The sequence below is a fragment of the Cygnus olor genome, chromosome 1 (assembly GCF_009769625.2).
Source record: "Cygnus olor isolate bCygOlo1 chromosome 1, bCygOlo1.pri.v2, whole genome shotgun sequence".
Classification (NCBI taxonomy): domain Eukaryota; kingdom Metazoa; phylum Chordata; class Aves; order Anseriformes; family Anatidae; genus Cygnus; species Cygnus olor.
This window is the reverse complement of record NC_049169.1, coordinates 190,559,408-190,583,972: the sequence shown is the minus strand read 5'-3', so window position 1 is coordinate 190,583,972 and position 24,565 is coordinate 190,559,408. Positions and strand designations below refer to the sequence as shown.

The following is a 24,565-nucleotide window of genomic DNA, read 5'->3' as shown; positions in this document are numbered from 1 at the left end:
CAATTCTTGTACAGTCAAGAGAAGGTAGAACAGAAGTCTGTGTCAGCATTTTTTTTCAGGAGCCTCAGCCTAAAGAGAGAACATTAGTATTTTAGGAAGCAGAATGCTTGGACTTGGCTTATCTGTTTACCTAGTGGATGTGAACTCCTGGGTTGGAGATGGCCTTCAAAGCTCACTCAGCCAGCTAGTCCTGGAAATTGAGCTTCTACTGGCAGCTCACCTACAGCATGAATGAATCAGAATAATTTCTGGGTGGGTGTATCTCACCAAGGTAACAAAGACATGCCAAATGCAAGTTGGGTAATACAATTCACTCACTGCATGCAGTGTATGAATGAAAAGAAGCCTTAAGCAAAGTCATCAAAACAAGAAAAGATAAAAACAAAGTATTATGGCTGGAGAGAAGAGCAGCAATATAGTTTACCACAACATTGTGGCTGAAATTGCAACACACAGGCATGTATATGCTGCTTGCCAAATGGTGTGGATGCTCTATGCAAGCACCTTCCAGTCTCAGGAGAAGGGAACACACTGAAAGTTGAATATACACATGGTACTACTCAAAGACTTTAAAAAAATAAATTCATTTCAAAATAGGTAACTCAAGATAGCACTCCCAGCGTGAAATCTCAAGAGACACACAATGTTTGACTTGATATAAGTAGTCAAGATCAAACCTATGCCGCCAGCTTTAAGAAACTGCTTGAGCAATGGGGAATATTGCTGGAAAAATCACTTTGCTTTTCAAACGCAAACTCAAAATGATAAATATTTGACTCCAGATCTTCAGACTTAAGAGTTCCTTGACTCAAAGGTCAGGGCTACTGCAAAGGTGAATGAGAAGAGCACTTGACTGGAGCATAGGGACCAGAAGATGGAAAACAAGTATGACAGAGTCCCTTTAACTTTAATCCTTGTTGATACTACCCAGACAGCATCTAAAGCTGGATGAATTAGCACCTATAAACAGTGTGAGATAAGACAGGGAAGCACCTGGGAGCTGGAGAAAACAGGAAAATGGTGGCAAATAGGGCTATTAAAGACGCTCACCATCTTTCCTTGCATCCAGTTACTGTGCCTCATTAACTCCAACTGGAAGAAAAAGAATGACAACAGATACATCTCGGACAAAGAGGGGAAACAACTTGCAGTACAGGAATGACAACAGTTTCCTTTTACCCGTGTGGTTTGTTGTCTCCCTGTCTAACCTCTGTCTTCCTTGCACACTGACCTCATCCATGTTGGAGAGAGGCAGCTGGGAGAGAAGGCAGATGTTGCAGGAGGCACCTGAGAACTACAACCATGGAACAGAAATACCTCCAGAGAAGGCAGGAGTCCCCTGAATCTCCCTTCTACCACGCTTCCAACTATGGTGGAGAGGGGATGAAGAGGAAGAAATAACAGTGTTTTAAGGGAGTAGCAGATGTGGATTACAGAGATGAAAAGGGGTACATTCTAGCTACCACGGAAGTCTCTATCCCGCTCAGCATTTCTGCCTGGTACAATGCAGTTAAAAGAACAAGTTACCATGAGATGAGGGCATTCATTCAAGGCTCTTTAGCTGCCCATATCTTGCCCAATAGGAAATGCGAGGCTCTTTTATACCACTGCCAAAGGAAGAATAAGCTACACTTCTGGTTTGCAGGTACTCACCTAAAGGACTTGCACTGGTGTGATGCAAACACAGGTATTAGTGAAATGCCTCTAGTTGCATCAAGATGAACAGGGCATTGAGGACGAAAAAGAAAAGGAACTCTGGATGGACTTTTAGCTTAGAAGTATGCATAAAATGCTTTTTGTCCTTTAGAAGACCTCTTTGTAAGTGAAGGTCCTATATATAGAGGCAATGGGAGGAACAATGAAAAAGAAGGGAAAACATTGCAACATAAAAGGTATAACATGCATTATGTAGTTCATGCATTACAGCATGTAAACAGCTTCAAGTAACTTAGCTTCTTGTATGCTAAGTCTCCTTCCTTCTTCATAAGAAGGACAACAGGCACGAAGGCTGAAGGATGCAAGCAAACTTGGTAAACTAGTTTGGCAAGGACATTACACGTGGGGCAAAATGAGGAAGGCACTGAGATATTTGTGAGACAGAAAAAGAGACAGTGGCATTAACTTGACTACTTTGAACCTGATGAGCAATGTAATAAGAAGATACTGTAATAACTCAAAAACAGTAGGCAAGATGGTCAAGCCACTGACGTAACATCAAATATTTGAAAAGACTGGGGTGGGGTCATTTTAGCAGGTAAAATCTAAGAAGAGGTTGCACTCGGTAAGACTGAAGGTGAGTATAGATAAGATCAGAAAAAAAGGGGTGTACTTCAGGAACACCATGGAGGAATTTGTCATGGTTAGGATATGTTCAGAGAAAAAAGTCCCAACCTCTTTGTTTTGCTGACATTGTAAGTCTGAGGAAAACTTTCTACCTGTAATTCTATCTTCATCAAGGGTGTGTTCGGACACAACTGTATACTCTCAGTTAAGGTGTGAATTCACAGGACACTTGCTACTCTACGTTAATTCCATGTGAGGTTACTTAAGCTGCATGAATACTTTCAACTACACTAAGACAGTCGTAGCAACAAAAAAGTTTTATTCTCACTGGTGCTGTGTTACCATCTCAGTAGCAGTATACAAATATTCCTTTTGTTAGATTAGCTTCATATATGGGATGAGCTCCATAGACCAGGTCACTTGATGAACATGCAAATTCCTCTGCTAGCACAAGGGAGAAGAAGCACTGAGATGGGTTTTTGAGAATCAGAGCTTTATCGTGATCGCTTGAGCAAAAAAACATGTAGAATTCCTGTGCAAGATAAGTTGCTCCCTTCAGAAGATGGAGAGACCCACTTTGCACCTAATGGTCCATAGTGGGAAACTGGTGAAACCAGACACTGCACTGAAAAATCAAAATAAAAAAGAATAACCTTAGCTTACTGTACACAAGCATTCTCATAGAAAAAGCCTCCAGTTGCAGATGCAAACAGCAGTTCTAGGAGACTATAAACTGCTTTAATCACCCTATTGGAAAGCAAACTGAATGTGAGTAAACAGGTATGAAATAATTGGTGGGCACATGAAATAAGAGATTGTAGGATTATGTATCACTGTGATCATCTCAGCTCTACAAGTATTCCTGAAATAAATGGAGATATTCCAGTATCATAAAACACAATACATGAGCTAGACAGAAAGAGGGGGCAATCTTCCTTTTCTTTGATTTGACTACCTTAACCTCAAGAGATACTGCTTACTTGTGTCACAAAAGCTCCTGAACTGGGTTGAATCTTTGTTTGCTCCCTTTATGGAGGAATTAATCCAGAGGACGTAACAATGAAAATAACCTATGCTTTAGAACTAGCCAGCATGTACGTCTACCATAATTGTTAAAATACATACTCGGCTATGTTTTGCCAAATCAGGCAAGAAAAACCTTGCTTTGAATTATGGGTTATGATTCTCCCTCTTTCTCTTTGATCCTTTGTGCCTTTCATACAACACAATCATTCTACTCCTATCATCCAAGACCTATTAATCCGACAGGTGCTTCCAAGATGAGTTAGCATTCTTTCTTCCAGTAAGAGAAGCAAAATTTTGACCACGAAGAGTCATACTGTGCTTACTGGCCATCTTTGCTTTTAAGGACCATATATCAAATCCATTTTCCATACAGTCCATGCTATGGACACCTCACAAATACCACAGTGAATAACAGGCAGAATATGAATCTGGAATGGTGTTTTTATAAATACAATACAGAAAAATAGCAATAAAGATCCTTCAGCCTCCCCATATCCAGCTCCTGTACTAGTATTACCAGGTTTAGATCAAGACTAAATTACAGTTATAGCTCACTAAATACCCCGATAATAAAAGTAACTGACCTAAGACAGCCAACTATGAAATATGAATGAAGAACTTCTGCTGCAAACATGTAAAATACTGTATATGTTGGTCTGGCCTCTGGTTTTACAGATGATTTCTTCTAAGGTCTTAAAAGAAATTGCCAGTTCAAGAAATAGGAGATACAATCTTACTGAGGCTGCATAATAGAATCATTTAGTTTGGAAATGACCTTTATTGTCATCTATTCCAACCTTTAAAATCATATTTAATATCTTCACAGGTAACAATCATGGAACTGTTTCTGGTATGAAGAATTCTTTTTATTGATGTAAGTGAAATTAGTAAAGATTGTGTGATAAATGTTGATGGATGTATATTTTAATGATACAGACACATATACAGGAGGGACACTGTCTGCTAACATAATCCCTCAATAAGGAAACAGGTAAAATGACTCTACTGAAGTCTATTCATGTTCCTTGTAAAAGGAACTTAACGGCATTTGTTGTGCTACTGCCATGAGAAATCATAAGATGAAACTCAAAAAACAGCTTACTGAAAGTGAAACCAACAATCAACATTATGATACGTAAATTGAATGTGCCTTTTTATTTTTTTTTTTAAAGGGGGGTTACCTTTGTGTCTGTTGCCATTCAGTTCTCAAGTTGTTGTTGCTGCTTCTGCTCCTTTTAGTGCCTTGACATTATCACTTTGATGTTCAAAGCTGTTGGCTCACAGCCATATATTCAGAATTCCCATTACTCACGCATGGATTAACTGGTAGTCTAAGGTGGCCTAGATAATAGCTTTTGATAAAGCTACTTATGAGGATGCAGGAAAGGACTGAAGAACTAACACATGGGAAGCCTGGCATTAGCACACAGGAGGTTCATGGGAGGATCTTGATGTATTGCATGTCAAATTAACGCTGACTTCAAAAGAAATCTTTGGAGTAATATTCTTTATTCAAAACCAAACAAAAATATCACACCGCCCTTACAAAGAAAAACGGTCTTCCCCACCTTCCAGGATCTCCCACAAACACTATTTTCCTCTCATGCTTCCTGCATCCCTACTATGCTTCCTCATTGATTTGCTAAGCAGTGATGTTAAGATTGTGGGAAATTAACATCTTAAGTCTAGAAAGGTAGCTGCTGTGAAGCTGGTAAAGCTGCTGGACAGGCAAACAAGCAGGAGAGCAGAGGTATCTCCATCTCCATTTCTCTCTGCTGCTCAAAAATAGACACTTAGTGCAATGCATCATTAGAGTGCTGTCCTGGGCAAGCAGGTGAGGTCCATGCTATTCCTTACTATGGGAAGCAATTCTGGGCAAACAAAGAAGTTGGCAGTGGTATAAGTGTGACCATAAGCCATCGTGTGTCCTGACATCAGCAATTTTGATGTAGAACTGTCTCTGATGAGAGCAGCAGCCTGAATAAGTCTGCCAGCACAAACAGAAGCAGCTCTGGAGTTGAAGAAAAGGCATCTGCTAGATCGGGAGCGAAGGAATACTTCTCATGATCAAAGTTACTGAATAAACACAAAAGCACCTTGTCAAAAGGGGCCCAGTTCACAAGTGTACTAGTTACGTTATTTCAAAGTAATTTTTAATTGAAAATGTTATATAATGCTAAAATAACTATATAGGTATATTTTGGCTTTGTATTTTGCAAACCCACCACAAAGCTACTCTTTCGGTTTATCAGTCTCCTGGATTCTATTTTGTAAATTTTCCTCCTCTGATCTTGAATACTAATATTCCTAACAAAAGGTAGCATCAATCTAGAATCTGGATAATCTCTGCCATGAATAAGCAACCTACCTACCAGTTGCAAATGCTACTTAAAACTGGTTTGAGATGGCAAATTTCAGAAGTGTTTTTGTAACAGTAACTACTTCCCGGTGGGAACAAGGAAACTAAGCTGAATCACGATGGAGCATTAAATGTCAAAGGGCACTCCAGGAAGAATATCAAAACCAACCCAAATGATTATAAATTCCATTCATCTCAAGTAAATTTTTTTTTTAAATCCATGATCCTTAATCCTAAGATTATATATAAAATAAGATAAAGGATACCCAGGAATCATTCAGCCTCTGAAACCATTTTTTTTTCTGGTATTAATACACATGTCGTTCTGTTTTTATGCTTTAGTTGAAGCAGTTCAGCAAGTTGCTCTGACAGAACCACCTGCACAAAGACAGTTCATGCAGAGGAAGCATGGCAGGTTAGTGGAATTGGGTGGCAAGGACTGGAGAACCCTGGCCTGCAGGACTCCACGTAGATTGCTGTGTTTAAGGATTGTGCAACGTGCATCTGTTCTGATCTATCTAAAAAATGCATATGCTTTATATCGAGTAAGTCTACATTCAGCAGAGAAATTACTGGAAAATTTCTTGGGGAAGCTTTTAGGAAGATGCCTCTACTTGGATGGATGCATAATATTTGCATAACAAAAAATAACAATTGCACAAAAGCAAACACTTTGTGACATTTAATTTACTGGTATGCCACCAAACTGACAAGCTGAAAGCCTCTGGTGGAGGACACAGCTCCACATTCATGTCAAAATTGCCAATTTGCCCTTAAAAGACAATTTTTTGCAAAGTGACTGATCAATAAGTAGTCATAAAACACTCCTATTTCTCACTGATATTTTACAATCTTGTTTTCTTATTTTCATTTCATTATTGTATTCTTATGCATTGCAGCAGTTCCTGAAAAATCCATCTATGGAGAAGGGGACTGCCATGTCAAGGACAATACAAAAGCAGAATAAAGACAGCCCACAACATAAAAAAAATTAAAAATGTGTTTAGGTAGTCTTTAGGAAGTAAAGATCATTAATGTTTTGTAACATTTATTGCTTAAACCTTTGTGGCCCCAGTCTCTAATTTTGATTTCATTTTATGCAATTCACTTTTTATTTAGCTTGGATTTATATTTACAATTCCAGAAACACGTAAAATCTCTCTTGATTATGCAAGACGTGTTGAACTGTTACCTGACTGCTTCAACTAATTCAACTTTGTAAGCACAGTGTTTTGCAGACAGAAACAATTTCACTTCAAGAACTAAACTAGTTTAAACTAAACCAGCACCAGCCATGCTTACAGTGAACCTTTTGCTACCAGCTCCTCAAAGAAAAAAAAAAAGGCACTCACCTATGGAAAGTGAGTTTCTGTTGACATGGGATTATCAGATACACTTTTTCCTGACACTCAAACAGTCCTGAACTATGTGTACAGCAATGGTTTCAAAGCACTGGGACAGATCTCAGAAAAATGACGTACACAGCTGGTGTTTCAGTTAGATGTCATTTTTGACATTATGCAATGTAAGACTTTCTCCATATTTATCTCATTTTAAGGGACCTACCTTCTGCATTAAGATGCATGGTTTCCAGAGGTCCAATAAACGCGTATCGCATTCCCAATCCATCAGACATCACAAGGTCTAGATCAGTAGGAGATATTACTCCTTCCTATATAGCAGAAGTAGAAGAGGAAAACTTGTGAATGTTAAGTTTTAATGCAAAACTGATTGCTTTTTGCATATAATTTAAAAAAATAAAATTTAAGTAGTAATAAAAAGTGAGACTAGAAATAGCAGTTAGTAAATGTTCACCAGAATCGTGCACCTACTATACAAGTCTTCTTATAATTCAGGATAAACATTAATTCACCTAACTTTTTTTAAAACACATTGGTAAGATCACTGTACTTCATAATCTAAATACATTTTGACAGTACCTTATTTTTTAAATTGATAGTAGATTAATACACTATGTAATACGAACTACCTGTACACATCAGTTTGCCTGATACTTACTACTTACAGTAATTCACGTATTAAAATTAAATTGACCTGTTTATGTCAACCAATAAACACTTAGAAAAAGAGAATCAGAGAGCACATAGCAAGAGTGACACTCTTAAAAGCACATGACCAAAAAGAGTTTATAGTAAAGTCCAAGTATCACACCAGCACGTTTAAATACAGAAATTTTAGCTAAATCTTACACCTCCCTTCATGTTCTCCTAGTTCAGGATTTTTGTGCAGACTTGCAATTGGCAGAATGGGGGTGCAGCATTGGTACTACCCTGAGGCCACCTGAAAAAAAAGGCCAGGACCAAACACGTAGGCAATGCAGCTGCCACTCCCTTCCAAAAAACTCACTGAATATTCAACCTACACAGCCTCAACCTGCCCAGGTTCTCGAGTTCATTGCCAATCTCAAACCTCAGAGTTGGCAGGATCGGAAGTATACAAAATGAAGAATTTCTCCTGTTAAAAACTGAGTGCTGCTGTTCCACCCAGATGGTGTCACTTACAGGAAAGCCAATGCCCCCATCAGGTTATGGCAAGTACATGAAGGCTTATAAAAAATGAGTTACTGTTCATTACCTTGCAGCTTTACTTAAGAAAAATAATATTTATCATATGAAGTTGATTTTCCACCTACTGGAAAGGCCTGAACGAACTAAGACCTGTTCTAACTACTCCCATCAGATAAAGCTTCATTTCAAGAACTTGTCGCCTTTATTCCCAATGACAAAAGAAAAATCATTTCCTTCTGGTTGTTAAGGTGAGAGAGATGCTGAATTGTTTGTCTACCTGTAGCCTACCTGGAGGTGATCCCCCTACTCAGCACCTCTTGCTCCATGAGCCTTCTTTAGCTGCAGAAGGCAAGTAGATATACTTGTCTGCTTGGCCAAGACAGGACTTTTTTTTTTTTATTTGTTAACTTTCCCTCTTGCAGGACCACGTTTCACATGCTCCTTTGTACCACACGGTGATCAGCTAGAGTTACAAGCATGTGGGACAGCTCTCCTGACCTGCTGCAGACTCTGATGTCTGAGCTAGACATCTAGACTCTCTTTATGATCAGTAGGGGAAAAAAAGGAGATCAGCATCCTAAGGCATGCATCTGGAGTAGGCCAGATGAGTTGTATCCTGAAAGGGCCTGATTTTCCTCATGCACAGAAAAACAAGTAAGGAGCTTGCAAGTCAAACATCTGCACTGTACAAGTCTCAGCTTAAGTGAGCTGAATCCCATCCACAGTGTCCTGTGTTTGTCAAACACATCTACTGTTACTTTAGAAGAAAATGATAAGCCAAGGACCAACATAACTTCCATAACCAAAGAAATTGAGTTTTTAATCACCTCAGGCTTAAATAGAGCCTTTTATAATATTCAATCTCAAGTCTCAATCTGTTAGTAGGCATTGCTCCTATCAAAAATAACCCTGTCTGAGTCACTGTTGCAGGAGACTTTTGAAATCTATCTTGAAAAAGGAAACAATGACATAATTATTACAATCAACCCACCATGTTTGCAATATGCAGCTCTGGTAATAATTTATAATCATAGAATAGCTAGGGTTGGAAGAGACCTGAAAGATCATCTAGTTCCAACCCCAAGTTAGGCACACAATGGCAGGGATAAGGAAGTATTATTTTCTTCAACCCAAAGGTTAGGCAGTGGTACGGTAACTTGTCTAGAGGAAGACAAGAAGGTCTGTGTAAAGACAGGTCCAAGTGCAAATCTCAGCATTCAGGTTACAGGACGGGTGTCAGTGAAACAATCAGGCACCACATGTTCTGTGAAAGTTTTTTTCTCCTGAAGTAACACCACAACTTCTCTGAACAAGAATAGCAAAGTCAACAAAAGCACCCTTCTGTTGGGAGTGCTTCATCCGAACAATGAGTTATGCTGGTAAAGCTGTGCTTGATGAGTGATTCTTTTTCTTCCCCTCTCAGGTTGACAAAGATTTGCAGACAATTAACCACAAGTTCCAGACAAGCATCTGAATGGCAGCAGCACTTAAACTATAATATTAAAGAGTTAACAGGCTTACATAAGACTTTTGAAACAATTCAGAATCAATGCAGATCGATTTTCAAATGAAAAAAGTGATCTCTTCCTTCCGATACTGTAGTCTTCAGTACCAACATTTGAAGAGCTGGAACCCTCAGGATCACAGGGTGAGTGCTTTGCTCTTGGCCTTCTGCCTAAAGCTGTAATTTTATGGCTATGACTGCTAAAAGGCAAAAATTGTGGTTAACAGAAGGAAAATAAAACAGATCCCTCCAGCTGAGGTCTCTTACTATTCTGTACGTGTAAGCTCAATTTTCTTTGTCACACAGATCCTCTTAAAGAAAAGTCTTTTGCCTTGTTCTGTTCAGAAATGAGAAGACAAGTAAGAAATATGTTAAACTGTCTTTCTCTAGGGGATAACTACTCCCACTTATGTTAAAGAGATCATTAAGTTGGTGGAATGATTCAGCAGGGTGGGTGCAAGGTCAGCAAGGTGTCTTCCACAAGGATTGGTGTTTATGCTAAGAAGTAAACAAGAAAGTCTTCCAACCCAGTTTCATTAAGTCTAGGTGTGAAACAACCCTCCCGAGGAGGATTTTTCCTCCTCTTCGTTCTGCCTAACCCTTCTTGCAAGTCTTCCCCTTAAGCACTTGTCAAAGGGAAGAGGAAGTACATAAAAGTTAAAGCTCTGTTTACCAGAAGCTGACTGACTTTCACAGATACAGAATTCAGGAGGTAATTTAAAACAAATTCCACCAAAATCCTCAGTGACCCCAATGGACAGTCAAACTTCAAGATCTACACTAGATCAGAATCCTCCACGCTGCTTATGACACCACTTAGATACCACAATCAGATCCTCCCACGTATTTTAATCTCCTGTGATGCCAGAGTATTATCCTTCGGTAATTTAGTGATCCTCGCTATGCGGGGACCCTGTTCTCCTTTCCAAAAGCCTGTGGCGGTTCTGCCATCTCCACCTTTGGGCCCTGACCAGCCTGCCAGGTTTTACGTCTGTGAGTCAGACCTGCATCTCAACTTCTGTCACCGACTTGGATTGTCATCATATTAAATATGTCACGGACAAAAAACAATCTTATTTTTTCCTGCTGCTAACAATTCACCATGTTCTCCTAGTAACTCCAGCCTGTCTGGAGTTATTCTGGACTCTACTCCCTCCTTGACCACATAATAGGTCTCCAGATTTGCCACTGGATCCTCTGAATCTCTAAGGTCCAGTCTTTTTTCCCTCCGATTGCTACTAATATATTCATTCTCTGTCAAAAGCACTCGTTACACCCTTCTTCACTATCACTTCAATCAAGTCCCTTCGATCCACACCCTGATGAAATCTTTTTCCAGTCCTATCATTTTGAGCATATGACTTTTCTCCTAGATCCCTCTACCAGCTCCATTTCTTCCCATTTCATCACGTTTGAGAAACTTGTCCTACAGTTTACACCTCCTTACTTTGCTGGCCCTCATCTTCCCCCATGACACTCTCACACACCTCACCCTGTAAGAACCACTGAGTATCAACACTATTTTTCTCCCTGGGCTTTTGAACTTCTTTTTATGATGTCCACTTTTTATGGATACTGCATAAACTGCATGCTTAATCCTCCTACAGTTATCTTTGATTCTTGTAAAGGACCTCTGAACAACACTGTAATACAATTAATAATAACGAATTTGGCATTTTGAAGTCTTACCAGTATTTAAGAACAGCCAAGCTAGCCACCTGAGACGGGTGAGGTACATAAATTAGGGACTGAAGCCAAGGCACATTCTTGCTGTGAAAATGAACTGAAATGGACACAGCCAAACCACAACTGCTTACTTTCCAACAGAGTAACAAAAACAAACCCAAAACACTAAATAGCAGGACCACCCATTCTTAATGAACACAGTCTCCATGACTATAACTTATAGAGTAAACCCATTTTTAAAGAAACTTGTATTAAAGCGGTACTAAGAGCTTACATAGAGGACAAAACAATCTTTGAGACATGCACCATATGATCCATCTCACAAAGTAGTTTCAGCAGGTTCTTAAAGGCAGCTGAAACTCCTAAATAAAGCAAATAAAGAGGGCAAGTCTCTGCTCCCACGAGCTACGAACAAAATCAGATATAGCAGTGGTTACTGTCAATGGAGGTATGAGAAAGTAAATAACTGATAACAGAATAATAAAGAAAGCGGTCAGATATTTTTCTCTACTGTTGGTTACAGATTATTTTAATAGTTCCAAACTTAAAATATCAAAATTTAAGGTTAAGATGACTAGGAAGATCAGAGCAGTAAAGGTCTTCAAACTCAACATCTCACAGTATGTCTCTTACTCTCATTATAAACGGCTTTGCAACTAAAGAATTAAAAATATAAAGCCTACAAGAACTTATTGTATGTCCTGGATGGTTTTACGTTAGTTTTCTCCAGAAAGTTCTCAGATACTTGACCTCAAAGAGGCAGACAGCTAAACAGACAAGTGGAGTCTTCCCAATATCTGCATTTTCAAGGAATAAATGTGGAGCTTGGGGAGAGAGAAAACCGATACAAGAAGTTCCTGCCACAAACACCTGCACTGCCCAAGAGCTTGTAACTTGCATGTTAAAACAATGTTCAACAAGACATCATGTCACACGAAAAGACTAACTCAGATCTAAAATAAAACATCTCATTGCAGCACTCTTGTCTTGAAGGAGAGCATTTGCTTGAATTCCTTCTTTTCAGACCACAAGTGAATCTACGGTCTTTGCTGCTAACTTCTCGTAAAGTTGAACTCCTGTATCCTTAAAACAACATTTCATGTTATCTACCTCACCAAAGTTCTCAGTACCAAGGTGTACTCTCTGTACATCACCAAACCAGTCTTCGCTCTCCTACTTCCCTAAAAATTGGGTTCTCAACCTCCAGTTCTTCTAATTTTTCGTCACATTAACCTCCCACTCCCACATTTGGCCCAGTCCTGCATTCACTCAGGTTGTGCCTGGGTTCAATATACCAGCTCATGGGTGCTCTTGAGGACCCCAACATCTTTGGCAAAGGCAAACTGTATCCAAGTGTCTGGGTTTGTCATTGCTACTTTCATCACCTTGCCCTGAAATTTGCTGCGCTCTGCTTAAGCACCCATGCCCACGTGCAGTTAGGTCACCATGTGGAGTCTGAGCCTGATCTCAACCTGCTGGCAAGCCCCCCCCACCAGATTTCTGGCTGTTGCACTTCCTACTCTTAGATCCCAGATGGCAGAAATTGGCAAGTCCAATGCATGATCCAGCAAACAATTATATTTACCACAGGAATTCAGAGCAAGCAATGAAGGCTTTGGGACTGCAGTGCTTGCTTTCTGTACAGCCCCATGTTCAAATGCTCCTCATCAGGTGACACAATCGTAGCTTTGTATCAGAGCCCTTCTCCTGTGGTGTGATTCCTGCCCCATGCCTCACGTATCTCATCACAACACTGCTAAAGAAAAGGGGGACTGGCAAGCTGTCAGTTACTGAGCTACATTTGGGAACTAAAACATACCCTGCAAACTGTTCAGTCCACTCTTGATAATGTTTTCCAGATAAATGGTGTTAGCACAGCTCTACCTGCATGTCTATCACCAATGCCCTTTTAAATGGTACATATATACTTCTACCAGTGAAGTTTCAACTAGTTTCTTGGATGAGGTAAGATCAGCTAATCAAAAAAACTAAAAGAAAAGGTGATTGTCGTGAAAGCACCACTGCACGTGTGCAGGTGTAAGGCTGTTCCCCCTACTATTACTGTAAATATTTTTGAAGTGAAGACCCAGATGAGAATTTTCAAGTTCACATTTCGAAGTCCTCACAGAGGGTTGTTTACAAAAAGGGGCTGATTTAAGATAGTTTCAAGTGGCTTCAAAACACTTAAGATCACTGCTGTTTTTCTCTCCTGGTTCACACATGGGATTTTTAACAAGGACATAAATATTTCTGCATATGTCAGAGAGCAGTTGCAAATACAGCAGTCCTCTGTCAACAGCACAGATTTTCCCCCAAGTACTCACCATGTTAAAAACAAATTCAAAGAAAACTCATAACAGAAGTATGAGCACTGATCAATTTATGAAAGTAACGGCAGGCATACAAAGACACTTGTTCTGGCATTTTACAACCAGTAATAAAACAAGTATGCTTGAAATCATGTTTTATGGTTCCATTTCATTGTTCTTTTACAACAGTCAAAAGCAGTATACAACTATTAGCATTGAAATACCAAAGCATTCATAACTAATTTCATAAGAATGCCTGTGTTCTGCATCCAAAATGTCTCAGACTGCCAAATCTAATACACACAATTTACCTATCTAACCACAAAAGGATTAATACTAGCGCCATTTTGGACAAGCGGGTTTTATTACTATGTCTCTATTTATTATTATGTCCCTACTGCTAATATTTGTAGTTTAGCTTCCACCTACAGTACTTCTTAGGGTAGCAAAAAGTTTTGTTACTAGAAAGAATCAATATGACCTTCTGCAGCAACAAAGTAAGAACACCGAATAAAATTTGATTTTTTAGGAGCTTCTCAAAAATTGTGAGCTGGGGATGCTGATGTTTTTCAAAATATTTTAACCCTCAAAAATAAGGACTAAAAAGTGACTTTACAAGTCAGAACCAAGAAATACATTTTCTCCACTTTGAAAGTGGAAAACACCAAAAGAACATGACTTGCAATGAAAACGACGAAGTTGGCAGCACAACAGTAGGAAGAAAAACTGCTCAAGGCCTGTATTTTTCACCTATCTACAGTGATTCTCCCCCAACAAAGGGGCTGTTTAGCCCCAAGTCATACAGCTGAAACTATACACCTTTGATACCTGGTATTCGTCTAGACTTTTGAAATGGAAATACAATCAAAGTTGTTGCAGTTTAAATGTGTATTTGCCTGAAATGCAATAAAATTAAACAAAACCAGAACAACTTGGAAACTTAGATGAAGCACAATAAAAGCAACTTCGTTAGTGCTTTAAGCACTGTTGTGTTACTATTAACATAATACCACCCACAGGTTTATACTAAAGGTACAGGTTCATACTGGAAGTTCACCTCGTCAGTAGCTTTTTTCTCCCACTGATAATAGCCCACAGTGTTCTTATCTTTCCATAATCAAAGAGCACATACAGAGTGATACTTTCATACTTTAATCACAAGCAGCATCTCAGCTTCCAGCAGTCCAGTCTTTCAGATTTTGAGAGTTGGAGGCTGTTTCTACATTGTTTTCATTTAACATAAATGTGTCTAAATGTTCCCTGAACCAATTCATAGTTTTGGCATCCAAGGTTTCTGACAGCAAGTTTCACAATTCAGCTTAAGCCTCTTAGAGTCATGAAATAATCCTATATTTTTGAGGCATTACTCTCCCTGATATATATGCCTACGCATTACCAAACTTACTGGTCCACAATTTGCCAACTACACTTAAAGCTTTTTTTTTTTTTAATCTCAGGTGTAAGTGCTAACTTCCATTTCTACAATACTATACTAGCAGGTGTGTAAAAAGATGCTTACACCACTATTTCATGACCTTAATATTTGAGCTCTGGGAGTCTTTGATAAGTTCAATTTCCCTTTCATTATCTGCAGCTATTCATTTCATCTTTCCCTTCTAAAAAATCTTGTTCTTCTCATGACTGAAACAACTTGTTAGACCCCTTTCTTTTAAGGAAAGATTAGAGTTGGAGAACCTCCTCAATGATGAGCATCACAGTTCAGTAAACAAAATCACAGAATGGCCGAGGTTGGTGGCAGGGACCTCTGAAGATCATTTAGTCCAACCCCCCGCCGAGCAGGATCACCTAGAGCACACTGCACAGGATGGCATCCAAGCGGGTTTTAAATATCTCCAAAGAAGGAGACTCCACAACCTCTCTGTGCAACCTGTCCTCAGTCTTCTTTTCCAGGCTAAATGGGCCCAGTTCTTTCAACCTGTCTTTGTACGACAGGTACTCCAGTCCTCTAATCATCTTTGTAGCCCTCCTCTGGACTTACTCCAATAGTTCCATGTCCCTCTTGTACTGGGGAGCCCAGAACTGGACACACTACTCCAGGTGTCGCCTCACCAGGGCTGAGTAGAGGGGGAGGATCACTTCACTTGACCTGCTGGCAACACTCTTACGAATGTACCCCAGGATACTGTTGGCCTTCTTGGCCCACAAGTGCTCATGGTCAGCCTGCTGTCCACCAGGACTCCCAGGTCCTTCTCCACAGAGCTGCTCTCCAGCAGGCCAGCCCAGCCTGTACTGGTGCATGGGGTTATTCCTCCCTAGGTGCAGGACCCTGCACTTGCCCTTGAACTTCATGAGGTTCCTCTCAGCCCATCTCTCCAGCCTGTTGACGTCCCTCTGAATGGCAGCACAGCCCTCTGGGCTATCAGCAACTCCTCCCAGCTTCGTGTCATCAGCAAACCTGCTGAGGGTGCACTCTGTTCCATTGTCCAGCTCGTTGATGAGTAAGTTGAACAAGACTGGACCCAGTACTGACCTGACCCCTAGGGGACACCACTAGCTACAGGCCTCCAACTAGACTGCACCGCTAAGCACAACTCTCTGAGCTCTGCCATCCAGCCAACTGCCAATCCACCATCCACTCATCTAGGCTGCACTTCCTGAGCTTGACTATGAGCATGTTATGGGAGACAAAAAAATGCTGAGGTCAAGGTAGACCACATCCACCACTCTCCCCTCATCTACCCTGCTAGTCATCTTGTCATAGAAGGATATCACATTGGTTAAGCATGATTTCCCCCTGGTGAATCCATGCTGACTATTCCTGATCACCTTCTTATCCTCTACATGCTTGGAGATGACCTCCATGATGAGCTGTTCCATCACCTTTCCAGGGATGGAGGTGAGGCTGACTGGCCTGTAGTTGCCTGGGTCCTCCCTTCTTGCCTTTTTTGAAGATTGGCATGACATTGGCTTTCTTCTAGTCCTCAGGCACCTCTCCTGTTCTTCACGACCTTTCAAAGATGATGGAAGGTGGCCTAGCAATAACATCGGTCATTTTCCCCTAGGGGTTTGTCTTCCTTGTTCATATTTTTGGTAGTAGTTTTTATTTCCATTTTTTCTTCTCTTGATAAGCCTTATTATGGGTTGAAAAATAATTTAAAGGTTAATATCCTTTCTATCCTATGTCTTTCAACATGAGCACAGCTTTCTGAAGGGCTTTTTAATCATATACTTAAGATTTTGCTTTAACTTTTTTAATAACAGATACCTTTTTTAATTTAAAGAAACATCTCCAGTAGAAGCTCAGTTCCTTCTGAATATCACTATGTATTATTACTCATCATCTCCTTTACATTGTTGCATTGTGTTGCTAGTGGAAGCTAATTGAAAGTAAAATCAGTTGAGCAAATATGTTTAGATACTGCTTTGAAAAGAGTTGTTTTACTTACAATATGTTAATATTACCTTAGTTTCAAAATCTTTACCTATACCTGTGCGCATTTGTTACTTTTTTTTTAAACAGCTTGAAAAAAAATAAAAGAAATCAAAATAGTCTTTGGCTGACAAAAAAGTCAGCCCCACTCACACCAGTTAAATCTCTTCTCAAAAGAATTCCAACAGCCTCTTAATTCACCTCTTCCTGGTGAAAGAATGGATTTTGTAGCACAGAACATGCAACTGTGGGAAAAGCTGAAGCAGAACAGATGATTCTCAGCTAGAAGTTAGAATGGGAGGAGGAGGAATCTGTCTTTACCTACAAGTATCAAATGAACCTAAGAGTTCAATTCCTGAAAGGCCAAACAGAAAACCATTTAAAACATTTCATAATAACTGAAAAGTAAGCCAGCAACATTCAGAAAAATAACAGGAAATAGCGAGACAACATAGAAAAAATAAAAATCAGTGTCTTGATTTTTGCACTTTCAATATTGTTCTTTTGATTGTCCTAAAAAATGACAGTATTCTGAAATGAAAGCAGGATAAAGGATAATTGTTACGATCATATCACTTTGTTTTTCATAAACTTTGCTATTTATTATTGACATCACTTCTTACTGTTTTTAACTTACATGCTAATTTTAATTTTCACGTACACAAGGGACAGTTTAATAAAAAAGACAATTTTATAGGACATTTAAATATATAATCTTGCTTGCCTCTACAAAACTGACAGTGTGTAAAAATTGGAAAAATATATACGTACACCCACAAGTCTCCAGGCTTCACTTATCACTGCATACTGGAGTCGATTCAGAACAAACCCCTCAATTTCTCTGTTTAATTTGACAGGAGATTGTCCAATCTTCTTCATAAGAGCATATGTTCTCTCTATAGTAGAAGGATCTGTTTCTGGATGCGGAACAATTTCAACCAATGGCACAAAGTAAGGTGGATTTACCTCAAGAAGAAACACAGAAGAAGAATGTGAGCTATGAGACTAACAGATCAAGTTAATATAAAGCGTATCTGTAACTTTCTACTAGCGTGGATATTTTCCAGTGAATAGAGTAGGTCTGATCTTTAGACCCTGAGACAATTCACCAGTTCAGTAAAAAAGTATATTAATTCAAATTAAAAAAATAAAATAATCTTCTATGATTAAATGTAGCTCTGTTTAATCGCAACAAAGTTCACGTAGCCTAAGGAGGAGAACACTTCAGTACTAGAAGGCTTTATGCCAACTTGAATAACTGATGTTTTCCCAATATGCAGGTTGGTTTTTGCTGTAAAAAATGACCACCACTTGTCTTCCCAAATTAAACAAGGCATTTCCTTTTAGATAATCAGAAAATTTGTAACAAAATTATTGCTATGCACCACCTGTATGATGCAAAGCTCAACAGATAAATGGCTACTGGCCCAAGCCTGTGAATATATTGTAAACACATTAACAGATATCACATAATACATACTTCCAAAAAAAACGCTGTGGAACAGGTTACCATCAGACACTGCACCTACTTAAAAAAAAAAAAAGCCACAAAAACCTACTTCTCCATGACTCTTCCCAAATGTAATTTTACACACAAGTCTTGACTTGCGTGCAGTGTGTTTCTGAAGTTATAAACAAAAAATTCTAACAAACATCCTAGAAGTGCCTAAAGTTCTTCAGGTCAGCGTTACAGGCAGTAGCCAGTGTGTGCTCCTCCCAGAAGTAGGAGTCCTTAAACTATATTCTTAAGGTCTTAAATGAAGCTCTTGTACTCATTTCCAAGTAACAGTCAGACCCTACATACCATAAATGACCACCAGAAAAAAACATTCACATTTAAAGGATGGTAATTAAACACTGATTCTTCCACCATGCTCCCTTGCAGTCAGCTGCTCTTAACTGTACTCATGTAAATGCAAATACAGGACTTAGTCACAGCAGTGTGCCAGCAGTCCTTCCTCTGGTTTGTTTTTTGTTTCAGTACTTACACGTTTTCCTTTACTGTGGCATCTGACCAACACATAACCTGCTGTACAGCTATGCCTGCTCTAACCCATGTAATACATTTACTTCATTTTCTTTGGCAGTGTCACCACCAAAGCTGTGTGGTGTGACGGACACCACTGCAGACATGGTGGTGCCAGGCAATTCAGCAAGACCTGAAACACTGCAAGCTCCAAGAAGTTCTCTGAAGGCTTTTCTAACCCTTAAGTATATCACTGGGTCTCATCAGAAAGAAGACGAGCTAATTTTTGAGCAAGACTGAGGCTATTATGAATTTCTTCCACAATTAGTTTTGACAGAGACCTTATTGAAATATTTTATTTCATGGACTTGGCACAAGGAGTGTATGGGTGTGTTACCGAGCACACTGTGGAGACTTAGGAGGACAATTGTTTAAGAGTGAGATAATTGATGCTGGTAAAAACTAAAAGTGGTAAAATGTAGATGAAATTGAAAGGGAGAAAAAAAAAGGCTTCTAAAATGAGAAGGGTAATGCAAAGGCATTCTTAAGGGAGCAGGAGAATTTACCTTACTCAGCCTAACAAAATGATAACTAAGAAGGGATAAATGAAGTAAAGAGAGACAGAATTAGACTAGAAAAAAGCTACACAACTACACAGTCTACACGAACAAATTTTAATGGACCATTAGTAAGACTGAAATAAAAGAAAACTTCATATAGAAGCAGTCAAGTAAAAAAAACTAAGAGGGAGCTTAATATATTTTAAGACAACTTGATGACATGCCTCCTCTTACAGCAAGGAACTTCACTCGGTGGCAGTCTCCTCTAGCTCCATGTTTCTAGCTGTGTGATCTGGCAGGCTCATATGGTACTTGAGAAATTAACTGCTGTGCAGACCTCTACCACCACAAGGCCTGAAACTGCTGACAGAACAGCTGTGCCTGTAAGTATTGCATGCAGTTCTATCATACAGCTGTGCTGCAGGATTTCATTTATTTTTTCTGATTACTGAGCTTATTATGTTAAGCAAAGTGAAGAGTTCTTTCTGGCCTTTGGGCATTTCTCTTCATTTCTCCTCAGCATGCTCACCTGTGCCAGAGGCTTTACAACTTGAGCTTTTTATTTTTCTGGAATATCAAATTCCACACTTCTTATTTTCAGTGTCTTTCTGAACAGATTACTTCCTTCAGCCACCATTCCCCATGTCCTACTTTTGTTTAAGTTGCTAGTAAGGTCATGATTAAAACAAAACAATCAAAAACCAACTACTACTACAAAGCAAATATTTTTCTTGATATAACAAATAGAGAAATGCCCCTGGAATAGTACACTCCCCTTTGAGTGAAGCTGAGACTACTAAGAAAGTGGTCTCAGACTGCAAAGCCATCTCAGAACAATTAGACATTTTATGGCACTCTGAAGTATTTACTTTGGAAAATACACATACCCTTACAACAGCAACCTAGAAAAATGTTTATGCAGAAACTAGCTACTTTGCCAGATCTGATCAAAGATGCTTTCAGAAGTAGATCCTATGAAGGCTGCAGCTCAAACTAAATGGAGCAACCAGTACAAACCAGCTTGGGAAAACAATAAAAGAGTAATGGGAAAAAAAATGAAAGGCTGACAGACAGAAGAGCCTAGGGAATGGTAATAAATATATAAAATCATAGTTATAGTTCCTTAATACAGAAGCTTAGAAGAAGAGACGTGATCTTTTGCACTATGGAAAGTTACAACCCTGGAAATCTGAGATAAGGAACTCCTGAGTTTTAGACTGGAGAAAGGCTAAACCTAGACACAGATACATTCTTTGAAGCTTGATTTCCTTTTCCTTTTAATTAAAAGGGGATAAAAAAATCAGTTTTAAGGAGAGAAACCAATCCTTTTGTTCCTTTTGGTCCTCAGTCACTCCATGACACAATAGTAGTGGTGGAGGGGTGTCAAAAAGGCTGACCAAATGCTTTGACACTGCAGCATTAGGCTACAGGCAGCTGTAGAGATATCACAATAAAGTAGTGCTGTATTTTTGCGTTCACACTGCCACTCTTGAGCATGCCAAAGGAATTGGCATTTACTGTACATTCTGCCCTGGAAAGACAAAACGTAGTAATGTTTTAGCTAGCAGCTCAAGGGAGGAGATTCTCCCCCTCTACTCTGCTCTCGTGAGACCCCACCTGGAGCCCTGCGTTCAGCTCTGGGCCCCCCCCAGCACAAGGAGGATGTCGAGGTATTAGAACAAGTCCAGAGGAGGGCCACAAAGATGATCAAGGGGCTGGAGCAGCTCTCCTGCAAAGACAGGCTGAGGGAGTTGGGGTTGTTCAGCCTGCATAAGAGAAGAGAAGGCTCCGTGGAGACCTCAAAATGGCCTTACGATACCTAAAGGGGGCCTACAGGAAAGCTGGGGAGGGACTCTTTGTTAGGGAGCGGAGTGATAGGATAAGGGGTAATGGTTTTAAACTAAAAGAGGGGAGATTTAGATTAGATATAAGGAAGAAATTCTCCACTCAGTGGGTGGTGAGTCCCTGGAACAGGCTGCCTGGAGAAACTGTGGATACCCCATCCCTGGGGAAGTGTTCAAGGCCAGGTTGGATGGGGCTTTGAGCAACCTGATCTAGTGGGTAACATCCCTGCCCATAGCAGGGGGTTTGGAATTCAATAATCCTTAAGATACCTTGCAACTCAAACTATTCAGTGATTCTATGAGCCACAGACAGCAGAAGAGTACCATTCTCCAGTTACTGCAAGCCTTCATGACCACAGCCCTCTTAACCTAACATTAGTCTTGTGTTTGAAAAATCAGTTAACAGACTCAGAGTCCAGAAGACAGAGCAGTAAGAATCCCAGTGATTAAGACAAAATGTTCCTCCACACTGAGGACAGAGGTGAAAAACAGCTGTCCAGCAGCCTCACAAATGCTTACAGAGGCTCAAAGGTAGCCTTCAGCATTTTGAGGTTCTGCTGCCACCTCTGGTCATGCTACTTATGCATCACTGACTTGTCCCAGTCAGACACAAAGCATGCAAATTCAGCTTTAAGTACAATTTGTTCCATTTCATCTGCCTGCTGCTCCTCTTCAGGTGTACCACCTCTGCATGAAAAATTTGATGAAACCAGAGCTAAAGCTTCCCACCTTTCATCTACATTACCTGACAAGTGCATACAGCTTGCTGTTTGGAACCTTACTGATACTGAACATCAGCTGAAAAATGACACCAGGAAAAATAATAATGATGCCATGAGAAGAACATAGGGAATTTTATAGGTTTGTCTACAGAACACAGACTCCCTGTACTTTGAGAACTATTAGTTGGAACAACACAGCAATGTGAGCACAATAATTTACACAGAAGGTATCTAGAACTGACAGTACAAAACATGCACTCATTCTCAATTTAGTATATGCTGTCACACAGAATGACCAAACTAAAGCATTTCCAAAAATTCAGGCCCTGCACACTAACAAAAACATGAAAGCACTCCACATATCCTCTCTCAATCTGCTGGGAAGAAATTGGGACACAGTTTAACTAAATACCTATAATGTTACTATGAAAACAATACATGTCATCATACTTACAGGATGCGACACAATACACTGCTTAACATGCTTAAGGCCAGTGAACAGTTTGCTGGGTAAGAGACAAGAGGTCGAGCTGCTCAAGATAACATTATCACCAACAATAAGATCCAGCTGACCAAAAATCTTCTTTTTCAGTTCCAGGTTCTCTGGAATACATTCCTGAAATAACAAAAACACAGTATTAGAAGTCTTCCATTTTAATAGCACCTATCTATGCATTTCAGACTTCACTGACCCATACAAACCATCAGTTTTAATTCAGCCTAGATGCACCAGTGAGCCATACTACAAAGATACCTTTCTACACACAAAGGAAGTAAAAAGCCCTAGAGGTTCTCTGTTGCTGAAGATGGATGACTACATACCACTGGAGATTCAACACAAAGCCGATGATTCTGCTTTGTATAAAGTATAGACTGCTATTCGTACAAAGAGGTAACATAGTAAGGAGGAATAAGACTTGTTCTTTTTTGTTGTTGTTTTGCTTTTATTTAAAAAAAAAAAAAGAGAACCTCAAATGAAGTAAGTCAGCGGTCTTTTGTTCTTTTTCAGACAAGACAGAAATGAACATATGTAGCTCAAAAGAAGACAAACCTATGATTTCCAGAACTATGGCAGAAAAACACAACTTATAGTTATGGAACCTGCACCGAAATATCTGTGACCCTCACGCTTGAAAAGCTTAAATACAGACACCTACTTCAACTGTGAGAAAGATTTTTGAAGTAGAATGCATGCTACCAAAACTTCTCCCAAGCTATGGAGCACATTCAGCTCTACAGAGTTGTGAAGTTTTACCTGTATGAGCCAACAGCCAGAATCTCCAGTCCCCAGAATTTGAAAGTTATCCCCATGAGCTGCCTGAAGGAGAGCATGCAGAAATGCATGCAGAAATCCACCAGTCTGAGAGCAACATGGACATGGGAGAACAACTACAGTGGATCCCACAATCAATAAGAAAGACTTCAGTCTTGCCAGGACAAAACAGGGGAATAAAGCCAGCCAGCTTTTTGTTTGTTTTTGTTTTTTTTTTGTTCCCCAGAAGTGTTCTACAAAGTCTTAGAAGAATCCTAAACTTGCAAAACTTCAGCTTCCCATCAAAACACAGAAAATACCTACTTTTTTTCCAGCCCTAAGCTTCTCCCACCTATCAGCATTTCATTCGGTCCTTCCTGTTATGCTGAACTCAGCAGGAATGCCCAGGGCCACAGTTTTTCCATCAGGCTGGATATAAATGGGTTAAGACTAATTTGAAGTCTTCCAAGAAAATAAGCACATTGCTGCATGGGACAGTACTAAAACTTCCATGATGCAGAAGAGATAAACGGGGTCATTTAAGAACTCCAGAGAGAGCTCAAAGTAATAGGCATCCTTATCAAAACAAAGTGATACTCTGCTCATAACCAGCAAGCTTGGAGCCTGGAATTAAGTTTAAATAGTTTCTTTTAGTAAAGCCAAAGATGAAGAGAAGTCCGCAGATACTGTTCAGGCTAATAAACGGGTCTCACTGAATAGACGTATTGTGAACTTGAAACTCTAAGCCTCCTCTCACATCAGATGATAATCAAAGAGGCAAATTCAAATCTGCTGGAAACTCAAACCTCTGCCACAGTTACGTAAGGTTTCTGAATGGGCCATTTGCTTGAAGTTTCTCATATATCATCACAATTGTATTCAGGTTCTTGGACCACTGCAATAAAGCTTCTGTCCTCATCAGGCATGCAATTATTTTCTCAGACACACCAATTCCCTTAAGAACAGAGAGAAAATTAAGCTCTAAACGACCTATTAAACAGAAGCCTCACTTGCTGTCAGTTATGGAGCCTGGAGAGGTCTGAGGCTATTCTGTCTACCCTGAGAAAAAGAAGATCAAACAGCAAGATAAGATACAGTTTTAAAGCTACTACAGTCCCTGTCAAAGAATCAGTGC

General features: G+C 39.7%; 1 protein-coding gene across 1 annotated transcript in view; it reads right to left on the bottom strand.

Annotated features, from left to right (window-relative positions):
- The window catches only part of CRYL1 (crystallin lambda 1), a 59,484-nt gene that overhangs the window by 9,997 nt on the left and 24,922 nt on the right, over positions 1-24,565 (bottom strand). Inside the window, exons 4-6 of the mRNA XM_040544034.1 lie at positions 22,633-22,794; positions 17,858-18,052; positions 7,235-7,340 (exon numbers count right to left, since the gene is read on the bottom strand). Coding sequence (XP_040399968.1) covers positions 7,235-7,340; positions 17,858-18,052; positions 22,633-22,794 — 463 coding nt within the window. The remainder of the gene's footprint in view (positions 1-7,234; positions 7,341-17,857; positions 18,053-22,632; positions 22,795-24,565) is intronic.